The sequence below is a fragment of the Pantherophis guttatus genome, chromosome 2 (assembly GCF_059756535.1).
Source record: "Pantherophis guttatus breed Tessera chromosome 2, ASM5975653v1, whole genome shotgun sequence".
NCBI classification, from domain to species: Eukaryota; Metazoa; Chordata; class Lepidosauria; order Squamata; family Colubridae; genus Pantherophis; species Pantherophis guttatus.
Window position 1 is genome coordinate 146226099 of NC_142064.1, and position 24645 is coordinate 146250743.

Here is a 24645-nt window from a genome sequence, read left to right on the forward strand (position 1 = left end):
GCTGCCCTAGTCCCAAACTCATGCCAATCTTTGTTTCGTATCCTTACTTCCTCATTCAGATGACTAGATCCTTGTCGACTAGATTATGGAAAACAAGTGGTTATAAAAGTGCCTGGCATAACCATGTACCTGTGTTAGCATAGTCTTATTATATGAATGTATTTATTATACTTACACCTTAATGCAACGAAACAGCTCTCAGCGATCGACACAGTATAAGGAAAAATGATTTGAAACATCCACCTTGCTCCATTAACGCTTCATCCAATAGCAGCACAAAGTGTGTAGCGTAAATTAGAGCAGCTTCTTAATGGAACTGGTGAAAGAAAGTGACATGAGCTGTTTTCTCTGTTTTCTAGGTCTCTTTGAGACAGGATGGATGATCAGAAACCACCTGGTGAGGAAAAATGCTCTGGTACACAAGGTAGGTATGCCCGTTTTGGTCTTTTCTCTTGATAAGCAATTTTAGGCAGATATATTGCATCACGCAGCATGAAGGTGGGTGGATAGTAGTATTTAGAAAACATGCAAGCTGCAGTTATAGAACAAATGACATCCTCCTCCAAATTACACCTACAGCGGCTAGTCAGAAATTTTCTTTGATGGTGGCAAAATGGCAGTAGCATGTATCATACCTGAGGACCACAGACTAGTTTAGGGGGTAGGTTATAGGGCCGGGATTTGCTGTCCAACAGAAATGACTACTAACCTCTGATTAATACCTGAGCTCACTCTGCTGTCATCAACAATTTTGTGCTTATGAAGAGGGTGCATTTACGTATCTCTTGGACTACAGTTAATCCACTATCTAGCATAGCCAAATAGTTGGGAGATGACATGGTGAGGGGGCATATTTTAGGCTGAAGAAGATAAACAACCTGCTTTATACTTCGATACTGAAAAAAATGACAGTTGAAAACGATGTATGCTTTACCCTCGTTAACTGCAGTGAATAACAGTTATTCTCAAATTATTTGACTGGCTTGAATAGAATTCAGTTTGTTTTATCTCCAGACCAGTTCTGATGAGTAGGTTCTTAATATGCTTTTGGACAAGTCGTTTAGGCTATTTACTACCTGTTGTTTTTCCCAAGGGCCATTCAGTGTATCAAAGGTTTAGCATACTTTATTTCTCCCTTAATTTCCACCGGGAAATTCCAGAAATATAGTTTTATTTGATTATTTGCTGCTGGGTATCAGCAAAATGTTCTTGGAGGCGCCAGTAGTGTCAAACGAGGGTGGTTGGGTTGTTTGAGATTGGCTATGTCTATTTTAACAGAAGGATGCTTTTCATGTTAGAAATTTCAGGGATGGTTGTTTTGTTCCTTTCCTAATGTGCCACTCAGTCTGTTTTGCATCCTGATACCTCATCTGGGTAATTTATATGTTATACATCCCCCGCTTTCAGACACTGGATTCATAGTTTGGAACTAAGGAAGTGCCCATTATTATTTGTCAAGATACATTGAAATACCATATTTTTTGGAGTATAAGACGCATCTAAATTAGAAGAGGAAAACAACAAACAAAAGTTTTTGGCTTACCTTTTTTTGGATCTTTTCCAGTCTTTTTCCAGCCTGTTTCGGGGCTTTTTCCAAACCATTTTGGGGGGCTTTTTTCAGCCCATTTTTGAGGCTTTTTTGGGGCCAGTTTCGAGGCTTTTTTGGGGCCAGTTTCAAGGCTTTTTGTGGCACATTTTTGGGGCTTTTTTCAGGCCTGTTTTTGAGGCTTTTTTCGGCCTGTTTTTTCCTAAATGGGTCAAAAAAAGCCCCCCCAAAAGCCTCAAAAACAGGCTGAAAATGGGCCCCAAAAGCCCCCCAAAATAGGCTGAAAATAGCCTCGAAAATGAGCCCCAAAAAGGCCTGAAAAAGGCTGAAAAAAGGCCTGAAAACAGGGTGCGCGGAGCCAAAGAAATGGCTGGCGGGTGGGCAGGACTTCAGCAATATTCAATCTATAAGACATTTTCGCCGCCTTTTGGGAGACAAAAAAGTGCATCTTATAGTCTGAAAAATACGGTAGATACTGAACTTTCTGATTTGGAGGAAGGTCCCCATATGCTTTGACATCCTTAGAGCAAGCAATGTGGCAGAAATCATGAGTCTTATACCAGGGTGCCACAGCAGAGTCTGACTAACAGATGTCCTTTTGCAGCAGCAGATGGAATTGTGTCCTCAGAAGAGCAGGGCAGTGTGGAAGCTGATCCTCTGAAGCCGCCAGAAGAAGGCCTTGTGAGAGAAGCATTGGACACGGTGGATATTAAAGAGGAATTGCTCCAGACTTGCAGGTGAGAAGTTGTTTAAAACCACTCAGTGTAGTTTTGGCTCATTGATTAACTCTGAACCTAGGAGGTAGCTTAGCCTGGATGAATGCCAGAGGTTCAACCTGAGGTTTGCTCGCACTATAGCACTGAATGTGAAGCGGAGTATACATGGTTCTGATAGCAGAGGACATTTCTAGTTCAGGGTTGAACTGTGGGGTTCTTGGTGCTCTCCAAGCTTGGTGGGTTTTTTTTTTTTGTTTGTTTGTTTTTGCAGACATAATGAAACACCTGCAAGAAAGCCATCAAGCTCAGAGAGCACCAAGATTATACAAGGCTGTAACCAGGGATAGTAGAAGCCTGGAGTGTTTAAGTGGTATGGGGGTTGGTGGGATCCCGTAGATATTTTGATCTGGATGGCTCCTCTTAAGAAGGCTTGGTGTTTCGGTTGCTTATGGAATCGGGAGAGATTTTCATTCCTTTGTAGTGATGAGAGCTTTTTCTTTTTCTCTGCTTGCCTCCCTCAGCCTCCCACCCAAACGCTGTGCGTTCTGTAACTGCAGCAAGTGGAGCTTGCACGGACAGCGAGAACTGCTGCGATTTGATCCTGCACCTGGCTGGACAGCGGACCTTTCTGATTTGCCAGAAGGGAAGCAGCCCGCCTCTACAGAAGCTGGAAATGATGATCTCACCCTGATTGGCTTTGCAGACAGTGTGTCAGCAAGGGAGGTGTTTGAGCCAACAGGTGAGTGGTAGGTGTGGGGAAGCTTCCATCAAGGGAAGCCCAGTTTTTATATTCATTGTGAAGAAGTTCAGTTGTAACACACGAGGCTCCTTATGATCCATTGAAAGCTCTACCCTGTCTCTATGTGTAGAATGCTATCAGTAAAATGGAATGGCAATTCTTGCAGTTCCTTAACTTTTATTTTCTCCCACCCTCCCTCTCTCCTTCTCCTACTTCTTCCCCACTCTCTATCAGTTAAAGTAAATTAGGTGAGGAGAGGGAAGCCTGATAGGGTCAGCTTCCAATTAAATGGAATCCAAGGCCTCCATACTGGATTCCCATGGCAACTAATGGACTTGGAACCATGTCTAAAGAAACAAAACTTTGACTGCATATACTCAGTCCCAAGAGCCTTCTTTTCCATGCCAGAACCAGGTTTTCAGTACTTTCACAAAACCACTTCTAAATTTCTCCCCTCACCTGTGTTCGCGTGATTAGTTTTGTGGAAGATGTTTTGGAATAGCAGCTGTTTCAGGGATCTGAAACGGTAATTCCTGTATGGAGGTGTAGCAGCAGATCTTGGAATAATACATTCCTCCTCTTCAGTTATATCTCCTTGTTCGTTCCAAATTCTCTACCTTATCAGTTACCTCAAACCATAGGTCCCCTCTCCTTGGCTGAACTTCTTAATATCATAAGGGAAGGTTAATCTTTGCATTTATCTATTGTTTTATTTGACTTTCTTTTCCAGGGCACTTCTGGGCTCATCACTGGTGTGTGGTGTGGTCAGCTGGAGTTGTACGTGCAGAAGGGTCGTGGCTGAGCCTTGTGAACAAAGCTGTCATCTCAGGGATTGCACAGGTCTGTCCTGGGGAAGGGAGGGAGGGTTCTTTCTAACTGCTAGTGAACAAGGACAGAGCTTTGCAGACTCTTTGTTAAAGAGGTTCCACAGGATGTAGTATCATGTACCATCAATACAGATAGTCCTTAACGTGTGACCATAATTGGGGCTGGAATAGCTGTCGCAAAGCAATCCAGTCATTATGGGAGTCGTGCATGGTTGCTAAGCAAATTGCCATGGTTCTTCAGCAAATTATGTATTTGTTTAAGCAAATCTGGCTTCCCCCATTGCTCTGCTTGTCAGAAGCCCCCTGGGAAGGTTGCTAACGGTGATCACATGACCCATTTACGATGCTATCATAAATACATGCCAATTGCCAGGTGTCCGAATTTTGATCATGTGACTTCAGGGATATTGTAACAGTTCTAAACGTGAGGACCAGTTGTATGCCGGTGGGAGGTGTGCATGCATGTGCAGTGAAGCTGAGCTGGGCGACAGCTCACGTACCTGCAGAGAGGGCTCCATGTGCCACCTGTGGCACACATGCCATAAGTTCGCCATCACGGTTATAGGGTGAGGTTATACTGGGAATCAGGACTTTAGATGGTTTTTACATTTGCCAATAAGGAAGGGATTAAAATCAGAAGGGGTTCCTTTTTTCCTACCACATGTTGCTACATCCTGTCTAATTAAATTTGTCTTGTCATAATATAACATCCTTCTCTTCAAAAACAAATCCTCTTTAAATTCAACTGAATTTGCCATGCTGTCTAACAATGAAGACTTGAAAGGAATATACCCATTCTTCATTTAGCACAGGCGTGTCAAACTCAAGGCCTGGGGGCCGGATACAGCCTATGGGGTGCTTACATGTGGCCCGTGGGGTCGCCCTGGGAACAGCAAAGGACTGGCCCATGGGTAGCCCTCCCGAGCTCCATTTTCACTGGCAGAGGGTTGCAGGAGGCCATGGCAGGTGAACCCAGAGCTCGGAAGCCCGTTTTCACTGGCAGAGCACTCGGGTCACCACAGGTGCCCCCAACAAGTGACATTGAGCTGGCCATCCCCCCCCCCATTAATAAATGTGTTTGGGGAAATAGCAGAATACCTAATTAACTGGTCCAAGTTGGAGTTTATGCAAATGAGTCAAAATCTCTTTAATTCGATCAGTTATCAGTTTCATTTTCCGATAACTATATTGACTCAGTTTCAACTTGATAACTTACATAGTTATTTGAATCAACAAATAACTATATAAACTATCAGAGTTCTTTACTCCATGTGATGTTTTGCTCATCTACACAAATAAAATATGTAAAGAAATCTCTTTGGATCTTTGATAGATGACAGGATCTAAATTTTATCCTTTGAGCAAGATTAGACTCTTGAAATGAATGTATTTCTTAGAATATTATACATTTTGCATTAGAATTACTATACTGTCCCCAAAATATTTTTAAAAAATTGATATACTGCTTTATAAATTTTCAAGGGAAGAATCAATTTCAGATAAAGATAGATAGATGATAGATAGGTAGGTAGGTAGGTAGGTAGGTAGATAGATAGATAGATAGATAGATAGATAGATAGATAGATAGATAGATAGATAGATACATACTGTAGATAGATAGATATTGTTTATTAAAAAGTAGGGATTTTGTTTTCCAAATCTTGAACTGCATCATTCTGCATTTCCCTTAGCTAACCTCAAATTTTGGATAGCTCCCCCTGGTGGAAATTCTCCTTGGGTCCCTCTAGAACAGTGGTTCTCAACCTTCCTAATGTTGCGACCCTTTAATACAGTACCTCATGTTGTGGTGACCCCCAACAATAAAATTATTCCTAAAACCATTGAAAATATTTGTTTTCTGATGGTCTTAGGCAACCCCTGTGAAAGGGTCATTCGACCCCCAAAGGGGTCCCGACCCACAGGTTGAGAACCACTGCTCTAGAATATTCATACATTATACCTTTAGTTAATAGGGATGCTCTGAGATGTAAATATAATAGATGTAAAATAGTTTCTCTTATTATTACATCAATTTGAAGATTCTGGTACATTATTTATAGAAAATGGCCTTTGGATGCTTTTACTCATCCTAGGTTAAGACTGAATAATTGAGATCTTGAAATTAATTTTTTAAAAAATCTCCCAATCATGCAGAAAATTTGGATTGGGGCTAACATTTTATGTTATAGGTTAATTAGATGAAATGATGAATTGAATTATGTTCCATTTAAAGGACAAATATTATCTGCCCAATATGATTCAGTGGCAATATTTACAATTACAACATCTGTTCATGTCCCTGTTTGCACCTGCAGCATTTTTGGCCTTGGAAATACCCATTTTACTACAAACATCTAAGAAATAATTCTCCTATAATTATTCTTTATAAAATTCTGTTGTAGTGAACCAATTTAGAATAAAGAATTGACATTCCTTTCTTTGCCGTGTTAATGGCAAGCAACCTTAACACCATCATCCAAAAAGATATTGGATTATATTTCTTCAACCAACAATAATATTTGAAATTTATTAGATTCCACAGGACTCTATATAGAGTTTATATAGAAAAAGCTACATAAATCATTATGTTGGAAATGTAGTGAGATGTTGTTTAATTCAAATATATGTGCAATATCCTATAATTGTTCCATTTTGGGAGGAAGATGTTATGTGTAATTCAGCTTTGAGGCAAGAGATGTTCATATTCCTACTGTGTGGAAATTGACATCTGGGCAAATAAAGTGGATTCTCCGTGCACTATTTATTCTGCGTTGAAAACTATACTATGGTCTGCTGAGTTGATGTCATTAGTAACTTATGAATGAACCCCTTACCAATGTAGATTAGCTATGTATGATAATAATGGAATATGGTTATCATTCATTAAAATGCCTATGTAGCATGCGTACTTGTAGATACATTATATTTTTTAAAAATTTTGTTTGTGTGTTTCTTTTTTGTATTCAATTAATAAATGCCAGTGAGAATATTGGTATTGTGTTCCCCCCCCCCACCCCCAGTCTGCAGAATGTCCTTAATTCACATCTTATAAGCCGTGGCCAAAGTGAAATCATAATAGTATTATTCTAAATTATGTTTATACCTCATTCTTCCTTAAACACAATTGCCTGGCCACAGTTATTTCATCACTGGATATGTGACACATTTCTGGCATGCTTTTTTATTTGGCTACTTTTCTTTGCAGGAATAGTGCTTTTGTCCTGCTAGCTATAATCTTACCTTGCTCTTTTCAGAAATGTGAACACTGTAAAAGGCAGGGTGCTACTATTCCATGCCACGCAGAAGGGTGCCAGCGCCACTATCACTTCCCCTGTGCCGCGGCTAGTGGCTGCTTCCAATCCATGAAGAGTTTGAAGCTTCTGTGTCCAGAGCATCTCGATCAGGCTGTACAGATGGGTAAGTCTTTGCAGGATTGGGCCAAGAGCAGTTGCGTTTAGCAACTGGTTTCCTGGAATTGTGACAATTGTGTCTACCCTTTGAATTGTCTACAGCCAAATGGAAGTCACTCTGATGGGTACAGTTGACACAAAAGAGTGTGAATCGGGTATTTCTGGATTTGGCTGTAAATAGAGGGTTAGGATTAATGGGAGAGGAGTTGACTCCAGTATCTTTTCTTTTTTCTTTTTAGTGGTTTTCAGTCCGACTTCTTTTCTTTCCGCAGAGGATTCACGCTGCATGGTGTGTGATGCTCCAGGGGAACTTCGCGACTTGCTCTTCTGCACTAGCTGTGGCTTGCACTATCATGGCACCTGCTTGGAGATCACGGTAACGCCGCGGAAACGCTCGGGCTGGCAGTGTCATGAATGCAAGGTTTGCCAAACCTGCAGGTGCGTGTGAAGGCCCTTGGCACGTGCTGAGTACCTCAGGAAGGACTGAGGAGAGCAGCCATTGATTTGACTGGGATGTGTGATGTCTCTTCCTTTCAGGCTGTCTGGTGAGGACAGCAAGATGCTCGTGTGTGAAGCCTGTGAAAAATGCTACCACACCTACTGCTTGAAGCCTGCTATTGAGAGCCTCCCCACAGACTTCTGGAAGTGCAAAGTAAGCCATGTCTTTTTGAGCAGATATGCCAAAAAATGAGATGACCACGTTTTGATAATTTTTCTCCTTAATCCTGAATCTCCCAACCTCAGCCAGTTAGATGAAGAAATGTGCATATTTGCTGATTTTGTTCAGGACAAATACAGGTAGTTCTCGACATATGACCACAATTGAGCCCAAAATGTATGTTGCTAAATGGGATATTTGTTAAGGGAGTTTTGCCCCATTTTACAACCTTTCTTGCCCCAGTTGTTAAGTGAATCATTGCAGTTTAGTTCATAACATGGTTGTTAAGTGAAGCTGGTTTCCCCACTGACTTTGCTGGTCAGAAGTCGCAAAAGATGATCACCTGACCCCGGGACACTGCAACCGTTCATAAATATCAACCAGTTGCCAAGCACCCCAATTTTGATCACGTAACCGCAGGGATGCTGTAGCGGTCGTGTGAAAAATGGTCATAAGTCACTTTTTTCAGTGCCGTTATAACTTTGAACAGTCACTAAATGAATTGTTGTAAGTGGAGGATTATCTGTGTTTGAGGAGATCAGTGGTAATGCTACTCATTTTTTCTGTCCAGTGAATATCTGGAGGGAATCCCATAATGTATCTGTATGTTTACTGGCCTAAGTATTAGAAACCATGTTCTTACACTGCTGTGAATTTCTCCCTTAACTAAATACACTTCATGTACATTACAGTCTTTAAGCACCTGTCATGTTTATAGCCATGGATCTGTTTTGGATATGACACTAAACTAAACAATAGTTCAGTGTGAACAAGCCATCATCTCCTTCCTGCCCCCTTCTTTCCGACATGGCTGCAAAAGGTGATTGTAGCATTTGTGTCCAAGTTTTAAGTTACTAAAGCTCAGGATTCCATTCAGAAAGAGAAAGTGTTGCTTATTTTTTTGGTGGTTTAGACTAATCTATTAGTCACAGTTTTAGGAAAATCCAATGCAATCAGGCTGTCTGTGAAAGGACACCCCCCCCCCCCAAATGCTCTTTTCCCATTCAGAATGCCTGTATTTCTCTTCCAGAGCTGCCGTGTTTGTTCTGACTGCGGCTTCCGCCCATCCTCATTGGAGTCCAGCATTCAGTGGTACGAGAACTACTCTCTGTGTGAAGGATGTCGCGAGCAGCGCTGCAGCAAAGCTAACAGTACAGAGGCTGTGCAGCACAGTCCGGAGTGAGTTCCTTCAGCTGAACTAATCCCCATCTCTTTGGCCTCAGTTAAATGGGTTGTCTGCAGTGATGGCTTACCTTGTTTTCTGCTGCTGAGGGTGATCGCAAGATACGTTTGCACTGAAAATAAATTCAAAACCTCATATAATAAGTTACAGGGCCATCTGTCCTTACATTCACCACATTTGTGCATCATGTCATATGTGATCGTTTTATCTTTTAGACTTTTCAACTTTTTCTTGATTTCATCAATTCTGTCCAAGCCGCCTTCTCAACCGTTCACTGTACCTTCATATATTGGTTTTGCGATTTGGTATACATTTGTTCTTTGTATATGAGACCAAACTACAGGTAGTCCTCAACTTACAACCACCGTTGAGCCCAAAATTTATGTTGTTAAGTGAGACATTTGTTAACCACAAGTGTCCTATTTTACGACTTTTCTTGCCACAGTTGTTAAGTGAATCACTGCAGTTGTTAAATTAGTAACACTGTTGTTAAGTGAATCTGGCTTCCCATTGACTTTGCTTGTCAGAAGCTTGCAAAAGGTGTCAAGCATCCAAATGTAAATCATGTGACTATGGGGATGCTTCAACAGTCATAAGTCTGAAAAATGGTTATAAGTCACTTTTTTTCCAATGCCGTTGTAACGTCGAACTAAATGACCTGTTGTTAAGTTGAGGACTACCTGTATCTTAATTTGATTTTTATATTTAATCTGTATTCTCTTAACCACCTTTTTCTTGACCTTATCTCTTGCCCTGTTTTACCACCCATACTTAAGTACTTTATTCCTACTACTGGAACATTCAACGTACTTTTATGTTTTCCTCACTGTACAACAGAGGGCGCAGGCACACACACTTTTATACCCAACTGTTTTTAGTTCTTTTGACAAACATTCATTCTTCACAACATACCATATGATTTCCACTACTTTCTAGCGGTATTTACACATCTTAAGGTAACTCACATTTTTAAGAAACGTTCTACCCGTTTTTGCTTCTCACGGTGTATTTTTTTAACTTGTAATCATTCGCTCTATTTTCCCTGTCAGATATACCCACTTTGGTCTTCGATACATTACATTTTCAGATCCATGTTCACTGTTGCATCATACAGTTCAATATTCATGGTCAGTCACTGTGGGTTTGCAGCTGAAGTTGTGGCATCAACTACCTATGAAAAGACAACCTGGCATGTGCTTCCTTGTATATTTGTCCACAAATATTTCATTAGATATTATAAAAACCTATGCTTAATCTGGAGAGAATTGCCATTATTTGTGCAGCTGAGAGAGATGCACTCCAATTCTGCCAAGGTTGATTAGGTGTCTGCTCTTTGAACATCCTGTAAAGGGATATCTTTTACCCTTCTGTGTAAGCAGCGATGGAACACTGAACCTTTTGATAATGGTTCCTTTGGCCCATATGGAGCTGGGCATCCAGATGCTTCTGGCAGAAGTTATGTTTTGACATGTTTTCAGTTTATATAGGTTTGTTTTTTCACCTGGACAACTATTAAAATTGAGAAAGTATCTCCCCCTGGTGGAAGCTTAAAGCTCTTCTTCCATTGGCTATAGGAGTTCCCATATTGTAACTGAATTTCCTATGCTTTATGAGTACAAAAGACATCGAAGATAAGTTCACGTTTTCACTTTAGGCTGGAGGGCTTTCAGGAGAATGGAACATTTCTCTTCACTCTTTTAGATGAAACGTTAGATTTTACTAGATCAAGGAAAGCAGAAATTCAGTTTGAATTTTCCATTCCCCATTCATATTGACATAGATTTGTTGGCTATTAGTCATTTCACTTTTTGCTCCAAGTTAGAGCAAATCACCAATGCTGTCCGATAAAGAATACGCCAATACGAATGGGGAGAGACTAAATCTCTGCTTTCCTTGACCTCCAAATATGACTGTTGAGATCATACTTCGGACACATTAGGCAGCTCCCTTGAGAAGTACATAATGCTGGAAAAGATGCAACGAAAGGGAAGAAGATAGCAACCAATAGCAAAGTGGATGTACTCCCGTTACAGTGATGATGGCTGAACTGGGATGCACCAGGAAGTATTGAAGGCCCTGGTTTGAAACAGATCAAGCTGGAAAAAATCTATATGTGGTTGTTAAAAATTGACACTGGTGAGATGGCAAACTGAGTGTCTTTTGAGAGAAAATTTGGCAATAGCTTACAAGGCTGTGTTATAAACAGTCATTATGTCTACCACAATATTCACGAAGTAGCCTTAGGCTACCACTCTCCATCCCTCTAAAGCTATAAGAGAAGTGATTATAAAGGCATGCTTCATATGATTATTATTGGAAGGAATATTTACAGAGAAAACTCTGGTGAATGCAACTTCTAGCCTCAAACAATTCATTTCAAATACTTTCTTTTGAACACCTTAGGCATATTCCCCCAGCAAGCAGCATCCCCACAACCGACGAGGTGATTTCCCCTCAGCCCCCAGAAGAAGTTGATGTGGCCAGTCAGGGACAACTAGAAGGTCACGTCAGCCCTGTAAACATGCAACAAGAAGAACAAGTGCCACTGGAGACTGGCCAGCAGCCCCTTGGTGAGTCACCTTCTTTCTACTTTTGGAAGTAGGCTATATTAAATCTGAGAAGAGCCAACTTGTGTTCATGCTTTTTACAGCAGTTGGCTAGGCTAAAACAAATGACACGTGCCAGAATTATACATGAGGTTCAGTAGAAATCTTACTCGGCAAATTGTTTTTGTTTGTGGCCTTGGTGGCTTTAGGTGCCAAACTGTTGCGTGAATAGGCTCAGAAATCACGGAGCAACTCTAGAGCAAGAAAACTTTGCTACTATCCTGTTTTACCTCCCCGCATTCATTTACCCAGGAGTTGTAGGTCAGAAGAAACCTTGAAGTGCTGCTTTGTGAAGAACTAGACAGGGAGTTAGATTTGATCTCTGTGCAAATTCTTTTAAACAAGATGCGTGTTTCTGTTCCAGATGCAGACAGACCTTTAGAACTGTGCAGTGTGGAGTTGGAGGCCACTGTAGGGCAGGAGCAAATGGAAGTGGAAACAGCATTAGAGCCTGAGAAAGCCCCCTCCCCACCACCCCCTCCCCCAGTACCACCAGGTGAGTTGCATATCTTGGATATAGTGCTAAATTTTAAAACACAAAAAGCTACCCTGCAGTCCAGTATTTTAGAGATGGTGAGGACAGATTTAGTTCCTTGTTTTGATTCGGTTAGTGGGGATTCAAGTTGCTGGCTGTCACTTTTAAAGCCCTTCATGGCTTGGGACCAGGTAAATTTGAAAGACCATTTTTTCCTGGTCTCATCTAGCTGACCCACTAGAGCCAGAAGGCAAGGAATGTTGTGGGTCCCATCTCCTAAGGAGATACATCTGGCGGGACCCAGAAGAAGAGCCTCTCCTCCATGGTGGTTCTCTCCCTTTGGAACATCATCCCTGCAGAGATTAGACTGGCCCCCAATTTGACATTCTTTTGCAGGGCCCTGAAGATCTGATTCTACTACAGGCCTGGGGAATCTAGAGTGGGAGGGAGCCCATCAAGTGGCTTATCTGATTGATGGTTGTTGCCAAGGGTGTAGGGGTTATTGTTTTTATTGTTTGTATGTTGGGTTTTTTATTGTTTTTATATTTTTGTATTGTTTTTATATTTATTATATGCTGAGAAGTGATTCTGGGCGGCCATGTAAATCTTCTAAATAAAGTATGTTTCTTCCATGTATGAGTTTGGCTCCTTTCTCCTCAGGGTTCCTTATCTTCCTCTCATCTTTCTTCTTATATCCATCCCTCAGATCCAGTGTTTTCTGCTCACCCGGAGGAGTCCCCACTTGGTGCCAAAGAGCATCCTGCCTTTGAATTGCTGCCCGCAGAGCCAGAACCCCCAGAGAGTCACCTTCCATCTGCACTCTTGGCTCAGGAAGCAGAGTCCTCTCCGAGGAGTCCTCCTCCGCTTGGTGTGCTCCAGGGTGGCTCTTCAGAAGCAGTTGAAGAAGGAGAGCCCAGCGAAGAGCCCATGGACACAGAGGTGGAAGCCTCAGGCCTTGATAGCCCTGACAGGAATAGAATCCAGCCCAACCAAGAGGAGGAGGTGGAGGAAGAGGAGGAGGAAGAGGTAGAGGCGGCAGCAGCACCCAAGATGGAACATGAACAGAGATTCTCCCCGCAGCTGAGTGAAGAGGAGGGATTAGACGAAGGGCACATCACCGTTGAACCAGAACCCAGTGAAATTCACCTCAGCTTTGCCAATGAATCCAAGTGCTCTCCTTCCCCCGTAGAGGTGGAATTGCTGGACAGAACGTCTCTTCCAATGGAAGCTTATGGATCTGCCATCCCACTTGAAGGAGGGGCTGTTGGAGAGGAGGAACTAGGGCCAGCATCCCCATCCCCAAGGCCTCACCACCTGGTGAAGTCGGATATTGTGAATGAGATCTCAAACTTGAGTCAGGGGGATGCCAGCGCCAGCAGTTTCCCAGTATCCCCGTATCATGAAGGCGGAGGCTCGCTTTCCCTAGAGATGGGTGGCTTAACCTCCACAGACGTCAGTCTGCAGAGGGAAGATGGAGCCTCTTTGCCTCTGGGGGAAATGGAGGATTCTCTGCTATTTGATGTAAAAGGTGAATGTGAGAAGGGACGACGGCGTAGCTCCCCAGCCCGCTCTCGTATCAAGCAGGTAAGCGGATGCCTTCGGCCAGCTAATTTTGAATGTTGTTTGCTGTCTCCTTCATACACTATTGAAATCCCCCCTCCCCACCTGCATGTAGGGGAGTCCTGGAGGAAGGGTGGTGAAATAGAGGATGTCTATAACTCCCCTATATCTCCAGCCATTATTCTCCCTCCCTTTTTTTCTTTTGGTCATAGGGTCGCAGCAGCAGTTTTCCTGGGAGGAGACGGCCTCGGGGAGGGTCTCACACGGGCCGAGGGCGGGGCCGATCACGTTTGAAATCCACCACTTCTTCCATCGAGACACTGGCGGTAGGGGCAGCTTTTAGAAGGCAGGACAATATTTGGGACTGGGATCGGATGGGATGAGTGGGATCCAGTCTAAGAGACCTTATGGTTCCCAGAAATGGGAGATTAGCTAATATAGAGAGCAAGTATGGGCTTACAACCAAAATTGAGCCCAAGCTTTCTGTTGCTAAGTGAGACAGTTGTTAAGTGAGGCTTGCCCCATTTTACAACTTTTCTTGCCACGGTTGTTAAGCGAATCACTTCAGTTGTTAAGTTAGTAACCCAGTTGGTAAGTGAATCTGGCTTCCCCCACTGACTTCGCTTGTCAGAAGTTTGCAAAAGATGATCGCATGAGCCCGGGGACACTGCAACCATCATAAATATTGAACCAGTTGCCAAGCATCCAATTTTGGTCATGTGACCATGGGGATGCTGTAACGGGTATAAGTATGAAAAACAGGCATAAGTCACCTTTTTCAGTGCCGTTGTATCTTCAAACGATCGCCAAATGAAAGATTGTAAGTCAAAGACTAGCCGTAAGGGCCTCCATTTTAATTCTTTGTGTGGCTCAGACAGAGAGGCAGGTAGCAAAGCATTATCGATCTGCTTACAGTTGACTGGACCTGTAGTCCTTCCTGCAATGACTGGAGCCAGTGGTCTGAGTTTTCTCATCTCCCTTCCTTATTTTAAATGGGTTTTCTAGGGGATTCCTCCTCGGTTGGCTGGTTGTCTTCTAGCTACGATAGGATTTCTCTCCTTTTGGAGCAGTGCATTGTAAGGAGATGGAGAAGCTCTACTTGTTGAAATTGCCTTCCTCTTGTGCTCTTTCAAGGGTAGGTTTGGGAACAGGGTCATCCTACCGAGGCATCTTGCACTGTTTTTGAGAGAGAAGAAGACAGATAGTTTGAGTAGTTGGTCGGCCTCCTCTTCTGTAGTATGGACAGAACTCTGATGCATCATGAGCAGGCTGAAGCTACCTGTCCCATGTGCCCTCAGCTATGAATGCTTACTAAAATAGCAGCGCATAAGTTCTTCCTGAGTTTTGGGTCATTTCTAAGTGCCCCCATTCAAATCCAGGGGGGCAGGCCTGCCAAAGGACCAGCTCTGGCAGCAAACACAGCAGATGGTGAATAAGAGAAAGAAAGCCTCTCGCTCTTCAGCAGCCATCTGGGGTGGAGTCCCAACAGTGCATAAGTTCTGTCAGCTGAAGGCCACAGCAGGTTCTGTGCAGCATGCCTTGGGCCACATTCCTGAAATGCAATGCTTTTGGGGAGCAATATCTTACGAGAATCTTAAGGGATAAAATGGGTACCTCAAACCCTATTTTGATCAGCTCCACTATGGGCAAAAAAACAAAACAAAAAACCAACCCTGAAAAAATTGGCCCCCTCCTGTTCTGGAAATGGGATGCAGGCCACACTTTTGGCACACCAGTTCTAAATGCCTTTCAACCCTTATTTTGTGCTTCTGCACTCTCTTCTATAAGCTGGCCGATATTGACAGCTCTCCAAGCAAAGAGGAGGAAGATGACGACGACGACACAATGCAAAACACAGTGGTGCTCTTCTCCAACACAGACAAGTTTGTGCTAATGCAGGTGGGTCGGCTGACTTCGGTTAGTTTCTGATTGCATTAATTACGTCAGTGGAAGGAAAGATCTACCCAGATTGATTTCTTTTGTTTGTGTGAGTAGGATGCATAAGAGGGCTCAAAGAAGAGCAATTTTTAAAAACGTAAACCTTATACCATGCAAAGCTCTGGAATATGCTCCCTACTTTAAAGAGGGAAGATGCTGCTTTGCAGGATGAGGCTCTGTCTGTTTCATATAAGAACTTACCGTAGATTGCACATAGATCTGATAGCCTTCAAAGTTATTGAGACATATTCAGCTTGTCACTTTATAATTGTGTCTGTGTTCCATTCTTGGGCGATCTGCTTTATTAGGAAACAAAATTTTGGCAGATTTCATTTAAAGACTTTTTCCAGTTGAGGTATGTTATACGCTTGGAAATTATGATTTGACCAGTTAAAAGCCAGAATGCAATTTAGCATTCGCTTTTTATGGCCAACTATCACTATGTTTATGGGAAAAGGTGGTAATAACATACCTAACATCAATAGAGTAGGCAGAATAACAGAAAAGTAAGGGTAGATATGTAGACGCTTCCCTAGGCTTGGGGAGATCTGATAGTTCTCATCCTAATTTTTCTTCTTTCTTGGATAGGACATGTGCGTAGTGTGTGGTAGTTTTGGCCGTGGCGCAGAGGGCCATCTCCTAGCTTGTTCTCAGTGTTCTCAGTGTTACCATCCTTATTGTGTAAACAGCAAGGTAAGACCTGATTTTAGCTACTCTTTTTCCCCAAAATCCCCCCCCCCTCCAAATGCTGCCCAACACATCCCTAGTTAGGCAATGCAATCAGATTTGCCAGTTTGTCTAAATATATTGTGGACTACAGCACCCTTCTTCCATAACTAACGTGGCAAACCAAGGATGAGGATTAGAATCCAGCAAATCTGGAGGATATCAGAGGAGGGAAATTTTGAAAAATAGGATTCCACTTCTGAGGTGTAGTAGTTATCATTTGGTGTCTCATGGGTTTGGGGACTGGTGTGTTTGGTGAGAACTAATAGTATACAGGAGAGATTGGGTTGGGTTACCAAAAGAAGAAAATATTTGTAGCTCAGGATTGAACTGTGGGGTCCTTGAGACTTTCTGAGTTTGGTTGTTTTTATTTCATTTCATTATCACTTTAGGTAACATCAGTGGCACCAAGCTCAAGAAACACCAAGGATCCCACATTGGGATGGGTATATATATATATACATATATATTTAAAGGAAACTGTGGGTACTGTCAATTTATCCTGGCCTGTGGAAGTCCCATTAGACCCCTAGGATTTGAACAATCTATTGTGTCATTGGAATTGATTAGGAAATAACTTTTTTTTTAAAAAAATCAATTTCTATAGGATAAAGTTACCTTGAGTTACCTTGTGGTAATATGGGTGGCGAATTAAATTTATAAATAAATATAAATAAAGTGATATTTTTTTTTTGCCCTGTTCTCTATTGCCTTGCACAGTTAGCAAACTTCAACAGCTTATCTATGTTTATCTATAGTGTAGTAAACCCTATGGGAGAGTAGTCACACAACACATTTACAAGCAGTGGGTCCCAAACACCCCATCCCCTTGTTATTATACTGCAGTTTCCATCCTCCCTACTCATGGGATGATACATCATTTGTCCTACACTATTAGCAGGCAAGGCTGAGAACCATCGACAGGGAGGAGTGCCAGATGTTCTGCAGTCCATATGCCTTGGGTCCCAATAAAGCAACACTGCAGGCTCTCCATAACCTCTCCCACCAGGACCCACCAATCTTTCAACTGTGTAGGCCTCCTTTTCTCCATGTCTGCCTCTCTTTCTGTGTTAAGATTACAAAGGTGATGTTGCTCAAGGGTTGGCGTTGTGTGGAATGCATTGTGTGCGAGGTGTGTGGCAAAGCATCTGACCCCTCCCGCCTTCTGCTCTGCGATGATTGTGACATCAGCTACCACACATATTGCCTGGATCCACCTCTCAACACCGTGCCCAAGGGTGGCTGGAAATGTAAATGGTGAGTGACAGATCAAAATTTCTGTAGGGAGCTCCAAAGGGCTGATCATACTGTGTGTATGTTAACCCATCATAGGATTTGTTGGGGTTGTTGGTTTAGCACAATCCACGTGTTGCAGCTTAGAATATGCGAGAACAATACTTCGGATTACTTCCTGAGTCATGCTTTAATTGTATTTCATTTAACATTTTATGCAAATTCATCTGATGTATTTTGCTGCAAATAAAGTGGAAATTAAGTTTTGCTCTTGCACATGGTGATATATTGAATTCTCAATAAGAATCTTATTAGGAATTCTGGTTGGTTAGGTTAGCTGAAAATGTACCTAACTTTTCAGCTATACATAAAATCAGATGTTTCAAATTGCATTATATTATATTATATATATTTCAGTAGCATGCCTCCAATTTTCTAAAAACAGGATATTACCTCCATGCATTATTTATTTACTAGGACCATTCTTCTTCTTCTTTTTTAAAACCATTTTGATATATTTACATAGTTGCACAATTTGTAGTGACAAACTATAATGAAAAATCAGATTTCCACAATGTAATGCCCTCCAGATATTCTGCAATTACAACTCTTATAAATCCCCAACCTCACAACTATGAAATGTACTGACTGGACATTATGGCAGTTCCCATCCAATAGAATTGGAAGACCGGCACCTATAGAATGCTGAAGAGAATGTAGAAGAGAAAATTCCTGAGCTCTTTTTGTCACTTTGAAGTATTTCTGGCTTTCTGTTCTTAGAGACGAGGAGGGAAATAAGTTGAATCTTACAGGCAGCAGTAATTGTTTGCCCATCTCTCTTTTATCAGGTGCGTGTGCTGTGTGCAGTGTGGAGCAGTTTCACCTGGCTTCCACTGTGAATGGCAGAGCAATTACACCCACTGTGCTCCTTGTGCCAGTCTTGTCACTTGTCCCATCTGCCACGTGAAGTATGTTGAGGATGACCTCTTAATCCAGTGTCAGCATTGTGAACGGTAAGCCCCAATCCCTTGACCCACCTGGTATTACCATTTTATCATGGTATTAAATTTATGGAAATACTTTTGGATCCCAGCACCTGTTTTGTTTCCTGGAACATCCTTTTAGGGTAGTTTGTTTATTGCTATACTCATGGGCATTTCAACTTGCAAAAGAGTAAAATTCAAGGATGCCAATGTAGCCTAGAATTTTCCTTTATTTCTTTTTCATTATTCATTACAAATGCTTGCTGGCATTATTACATTGGCAGGTGACACATATGAGAGGGTGTATTGAAGCCATGAAAATGAGAAGGAAGGGAAATATCCACTAGAAAGTTTAGTATGTGGCATTTATGTGAGCAAGGATGCTATAAGGGCTGTGGTGGCGCAGTGGTTAGAATGCAGTACTGCAGGCTAACTCACTGTTCACTCCAGGAGTTCGATCTTGACTGGCTCAAAGTTGACTCAGCCTTCCAGAGCAAGATGTAACCTGAATAATGAAAGATGTGAGTGGCAGTGTGTGGACTGGCAGTAATGGTTCAAATGTTTTAGCTTCCTCCCTTTTCTCTTAAATTGTACTAGGATGCTTGAAGTGTGTATATGTGTTTCCCTTTTCCTTTTCCTTTTTGCCTTGTACTTTCAAAAAGATAATGGCAGGAACAGTCTAACTCCTAGAAGGACAAAATTTAAGGCAAGAGCAGCACCTACGTTTAGCATTTAACATTAGCAGCATCCACAAAAAACAGGAGTGCAGGTGCTACTGCTCTCTAACTGTCTGTTTCTCAGGTGGATGCATGCCGTATGTGACAACCTTTTCAGCGAGGAAGAAGTAGAACAGGCAGCAGATGAGGGGTTTGATTGCACTTCATGCCAGCCATATGTAGTCAAGCCTGTTGGTGAGTACTGCAACGGGTCTGAACCTTTTGATTCTTCCTTCCTTTTTTTCCAAAGGGGGGGGGCAGCATCTGTTGGACAGAGGACTGGAGATGAGATCTCTATAACATCCTTTTTAAGATGGTTGTGTACTGGTATTCTGGCAAGCATAAACAGATCCTTGCCTTAGCTGTGTTTTTGTTGTTGTTGTTGTACTTTGACGACTGTCTGGAGGCTGAATCTAGGAATGGTTCCTATAATATAAATAAATATTTTTGAAATATCTGCAAGAAATTAAGAATGCTGCTCCTAGAAGCCTGATGTGCTCATAGCTGTCAGCTTCCCTACCACAAACTAAGCCCACCATGGACCATTTTGAGAGAATGGTTTATTAAAGTTCTCTCAAACCTGGAACCATCCTAAAAAAGAGACTTTGCTTCTTAAGAGTTGGCAGAATGGATCTATTTCATGTGTAGTGTAATCCCATCTAGGTGATCGCCAGCTACTGTCACTTCTGCAAAGTCTTTTTTAAGCCAGATGTTTCAGATGCAGGAGTAAGGGCTACTGATGTTCTCTAGATAATTGTTAACTTTAAATGGCTTGAAGAGATTAGGGCACAGGAGGGAAAGAAGCAGAACGTGGCTACATGATGGCTTTAGCAATATTATTTGGGGAGACCGTTTGGAGGGAATGCATTGAATAAAAACACGGGTATAATAGGGCAACACTGAAGCTGCTGCAGTTGGAAATGAATAGAATGTGGTTGGGTGTCACTTGATAGAGAATAGTGTGTGGGAGCAGAACAGGGGAGAGCCTGGGTATGAGGTATGCTCTTAAAATATTTAAAATGGGATGTCTGAGTTTATTACATTGTTCTAGGACAGAGGTGGGGATCTATGGCCCTTTTATGGTCTTTGTGGACTTCAACCCCCAGAATGCATGGCTGGCTGAGGAATTCTGGGAGTTGAAGTCCACAAGTCATAAAAGGGCCATAGTTCCCCACCCCTGATCTAGAGGGACACAAATCATATTAATAAATTGACTTACTGCCCCCAGCAATGATTTACCTTTTGCTTTCTTCCAAGTTCCAGTTCCCCCTCCAGAAATTATCCCAGTGAAGATCAAGGAACCAGGTAAATTGCTTCAATTTAAAGACCTTAAATTGCATGTATCTACTTTGCAGCCAGGTAGGTACAAGCAAGCTTTTCTTTTATCCTGTCCATGCAGAGCCCCAGTATTTTCGCTTTGAAGGTGTTTGGTTAACGGAGACAGGCATGGCGGTGCTACGTAACTTGTCTTTGTCACCACTGCACAAGCGTCGGCCGCGCAAAACCACACCAATGACACCAATGATGCCACGGCCAGGCGTTCTTAATGGTGAAGGTGGACTGGATTGCATTGGCTCTCTGGGTGCAGATGAAAAAAAGGACGGGGACGTGGAGGCAGATGAGATCCTGAAAGCTGAAGGTTCGTGTTTATCCTACTAGTTCCTTGGGAAAGTAGTAGAATAGCCCCATTGTCTCTGTAATATAATACTGATTGAGATTACATGCCTCAAGCTTCATACTTGAATTCTTGAAATCAGACCCTGTTAGTCTAGGCATCTGACTCTGGGAGGCAGTAGAAGCTAGGATGCAATTGGATGGTTGCAAACTAGAAAAACTTGTTTTTCTTTTGGTTTTGTGCTATGGAGAAATATTTTTCCCCAAGTGGTTAATTCTGAGTAGTGATCTCGGGCCTTGCTATTTCAAGCAGAGGCTGGATAGGCATTTGTCCAGGATGCTTTAATTTGGATTCCTGACCTGAGCAAGAGTTTGGGCTAGATGGCTTACAGTATGGCCTCTACTAACCCTGCGTTTTTGAGATTTTACGACTCTAGGACCAGTTCATTTGTTTCCAAACATAATTTGATTTCTGGATAAAAGATTGTTACAGTTACAGTTTTAATCCTCATGGATTTGTGGCAGAAGGAAAACTGGGACCCTTAATCCTATACCCACTCCCCACCCCAAATTAGCTCTGAGTGCATATGCATACTCCATTACAGTAAAACCTCATTTTGTAGACTGCCATTCAGCAGGCCTCATGTGTGGGGCTAAGGGACAGTTCTCTACCAGGAAGTGCAGGTGGCTGGTGTGGTCTGGCACGAGCACAGAAGGGCTGGGGGGCAGGGGAGAGATTTGCGACCTTCTGTGCCTGCTTTCCTATTGATTTTGCTTGAGGGAAGCTGATGGGGAAGGTTGCAAATTGCCATCCTGTAACCGTAGGATGCCACACCATCATAAGTGCAAATTTATATTTCGCTGATAAATAAAGGGAGACTAGTATAGATCTATTTCAAGCTATTTAGCTCTCATCAGCTAGCTATACCCTTACTTGTATTCGAACTTGGGCTGCCTGCATGTTAGGCAGTTGTATTAACCTCTGAGCCACAAGTTCTCCTCCCTTTATCAGGTTGAGCCAGGGGAGAGATTAAGTGTTTTTCTATCGAGACACCTGGTCTACCCCAGCATGTGGGAGGGAGCATACTGCATCCCTTTCACCTTTCAGCTCCAATCCAGGAGCCCTCAAGCAGTCGCATTCTGCTTGGTATAAAATGGTTTGTCATAAATGTGACTGCTTGAGGGCTCCTGGATTGGAGCTGAAAGGCGAAAGGGATGCAGTATGCTCTCTCCCACATGCTGGGGTAGACCAGGTGTCTTGATAAAAAAACACTTCATACATACATACATACATATATATATGCACACACACACACATACATACATACAAATTATATACCTTTCCCTATAAATGGGAAAGAGACTGAATGGTTTGCTTTCGTTTTTGCTCCCATTGCAGTTAGCGTTGAACACATGGAATGTGAGATCAAATTGGAAGCCCCGTCGACTCCGGATAGGGAAGCTGCAGCCGAGGCTGAAGCGGGAAAAGGCCTTCTGGAAGATTCTGAGGAGGTCAAGAAGCGGAAAAGGAAACCCTATCGCCCGGGTAAGTGCTCCTCGCTTTGGGCAAGCACCAAAGAGCCTGTATTCTTCCCACACCGATCCATTTTCTAGCTCTCGGCTTGTTTCTCCTCTGTCTTGGAATAGGTATTGGAGGTTTCATGGTGCGGCAGCGGAAATCACATACACGCTTGAAAAAGGGCTCAGTAATCTTGGCCGAAGTCTCTCGGGAGTTGACAACTACGGAAGGGCAACCGGAAGAAGGTAAGTGCTACTTACTTGTAGTTGTACTTCTCCCTTGCTTCATCCAAATAGTTTGAATAAATGTGTAAGGGTGCAAGTCTGGGAAGGCTCTTAAAACTCCCCAAATAGCCATAATCTTTTTTTTTTTTTTTAAAGAAAGAGGATTGCCACTCCTCAGATACAGTAGAAGAGAATATTTGTAGTTCAGGATTGAGTTGTGAAGTCCTTCTAGCAAGGGTCTTTTGGGACTGATGATGTTACCTAGTTGGGTAATGAAACGTCTTCAAGTATAAAGAGCCAAGCTCAGGGGGCACCAAGTACCTCACGCCTCAGTTTGCTGGCTGAGTCATTTCCATCAGTGTTTCATGTAAAGTTTAAAGTTTTTGCTTTAAATTGCAGTGCATATTCTGATTTACAGACCTGCATTCTCAAATTTGGAATGGGGGGGGGAGGGGGAGAGAGTCAACAACAAAGAGAAAAATAAATGATGGAATCTAAGGCACCAGTAGGGAACCTTTGGCCCTCCAGATGTTGTTGGGCTGAATGTTTATCATCTGTGACTTTTGGTCTCGGTGGATGAGGTTTCTTGCCCGCAGAATTTGTTGCTGGGAGAAAGATTATTAAGGAGCAATAGTCATCAGTGTCCTATGCACGTCCACTCCTTTCCTTTCCTAACTTGCTGCTGACACTGAAAGTTACTGCAGCGAAGTCAGCAAATGTCCTTAGCATTCCTAGGCTTGGTTGGTTCATACAGGGCCGTGCTAAACTCAATCTTCTCTCTCTATCAGGGGTGCAACCTAACCCGCCTGCTGAAAACCCTGCTGAGACCTTGGCTGAACAGGGAGTGGTTGAAGCTGATGAAAAGAAGAAACGGCGGGGGCGGAAGAAGAGCAAGCTAGAAGACATGTTCCCTGCCTATCTTCAGGTAAGAGTGTTTCAGTGTAATGCTTCCCAACCTTCCGTCTCTGTTGGGATACAGAACCTTGTCACCCAAATGCTTGGTTAGCTGTTGATAATGTGAGTTTTAGTCCCACACACCTGAGAAAAACAAGCCCAGGAGAGGGCTAGCTTAGTGGGAAATAAACGTCTCTGGGCAAGGATTACCAAGTTTCTTTGAGTCTTGTATTTGTAGCATTAAGGAAGGGCAGAGAGAAGGGATTTGGATCTCATGGATCAAGGTGGAAGAAACAATGATGCTGTTGCAAGTCAAGGAAGTAGATCTCTATATGGACAGGAATAAAAATGAAATCTGCAGGGGGTGGGGTCGGGTTGGATAGCTCGGAAGATGGCAGGAAAAACCAGATGCACAGGTGGAGGATAGGCAGTACCAGACTCGACAGTAGTGCCTGTGAAAGGGATCTAGGTGTCCTGGTGGTTCACCACTTCTGTAGTTGCCGAAAAAGCCAACACAGTTCTGGGCTGCATCAACAGAGGGATAGAATCAAGTTCATGTGAAGTGTTAAGTACTGCTCTATACTCCACTAATGAAGCCACACTTGGAATACTGTGTCCAGTTCTAGTTGCCATGATACAAAAAAGATGCTGAGGCCCTAGAACCAGGATGGCGAACCTATGGCACACGTGCCACAGGTGGCACGCAGAGCCCTCTCTGCGGGCACGCCAGCTGTCACCCCAGCCCAGCTGCACCATGCATGTGTGTGCTCCTGCTGCCAGCCAGCTGGTCTTCAGGTCTCTGCTGCGCCTGTGTGGGGGCGGGATGCATACGCGGGGGTACATGCATGGGACGCTCACGTTGCATTTTGGGGGTTTGTGTGCATGTGTCCCCTGCGCCCCATTTTGGGCCTGGAAAGCCGCCTACACCAATCTGGAAGACAAAACAGTGCAGGGGAGGCTGGGGAGCATGCGCGGGGGGTGGGGGGCGCATGCGCAGGGAATGCACACACGTGCGGGACGGGGTCCATGTGCGGGACGGGGTGCTCGCATTGCATTTTGGGGGTTCGGGCATGCATGC

General features: G+C 43.0%; 1 protein-coding gene across 14 annotated transcripts in view; it reads left to right on the plus strand.

Annotated features, from left to right (window-relative positions):
• The window catches only part of KMT2D (lysine methyltransferase 2D), a 104462-nt gene that overhangs the window by 21099 nt on the left and 58718 nt on the right, over nucleotides 1–24645 (plus strand). For 6 of the 14 annotated variants that reach the window (XM_060688828.2, XM_060688833.2, XM_060688836.2 and 3 more), the window contains exons 2-23: nucleotides 360–424; nucleotides 2151–2283; nucleotides 2784–3001; nucleotides 3732–3841; nucleotides 7083–7245; nucleotides 7511–7676; nucleotides 7776–7890; nucleotides 8927–9075; nucleotides 11483–11649; nucleotides 12050–12181; nucleotides 12867–13744; nucleotides 13933–14046; nucleotides 15509–15619; nucleotides 16247–16351; nucleotides 17460–17641; nucleotides 18466–18630; nucleotides 19402–19511; nucleotides 20574–20621; nucleotides 20716–20955; nucleotides 22330–22476; nucleotides 22578–22694; nucleotides 23462–23598. In XM_060688828.2, coding sequence (XP_060544811.2) covers nucleotides 376–424; nucleotides 2151–2283; nucleotides 2784–3001; nucleotides 3732–3841; nucleotides 7083–7245; nucleotides 7511–7676; nucleotides 7776–7890; nucleotides 8927–9075; nucleotides 11483–11649; nucleotides 12050–12181; nucleotides 12867–13744; nucleotides 13933–14046; nucleotides 15509–15619; nucleotides 16247–16351; nucleotides 17460–17641; nucleotides 18466–18630; nucleotides 19402–19511; nucleotides 20574–20621; nucleotides 20716–20955; nucleotides 22330–22476; nucleotides 22578–22694; nucleotides 23462–23598 — 3756 coding nt within the window. In that variant the 5' untranslated portion in view covers nucleotides 360–375. The remainder of the gene's footprint in view (nucleotides 1–359; nucleotides 425–2150; nucleotides 2284–2783; nucleotides 3002–3731; nucleotides 3842–7082; nucleotides 7246–7510; nucleotides 7677–7775; nucleotides 7891–8926; nucleotides 9076–11482; nucleotides 11650–12049; nucleotides 12182–12866; nucleotides 13745–13932; nucleotides 14047–15508; nucleotides 15620–16246; nucleotides 16352–17459; nucleotides 17642–18465; nucleotides 18631–19401; nucleotides 19512–20573; nucleotides 20622–20715; nucleotides 20956–22329; nucleotides 22477–22577; nucleotides 22695–23461; nucleotides 23599–24645) is intronic. The other 8 variants (XM_060688831.2, XM_060688832.2, XM_087888763.1 and 5 more) reach the window with 4 other exon arrangements.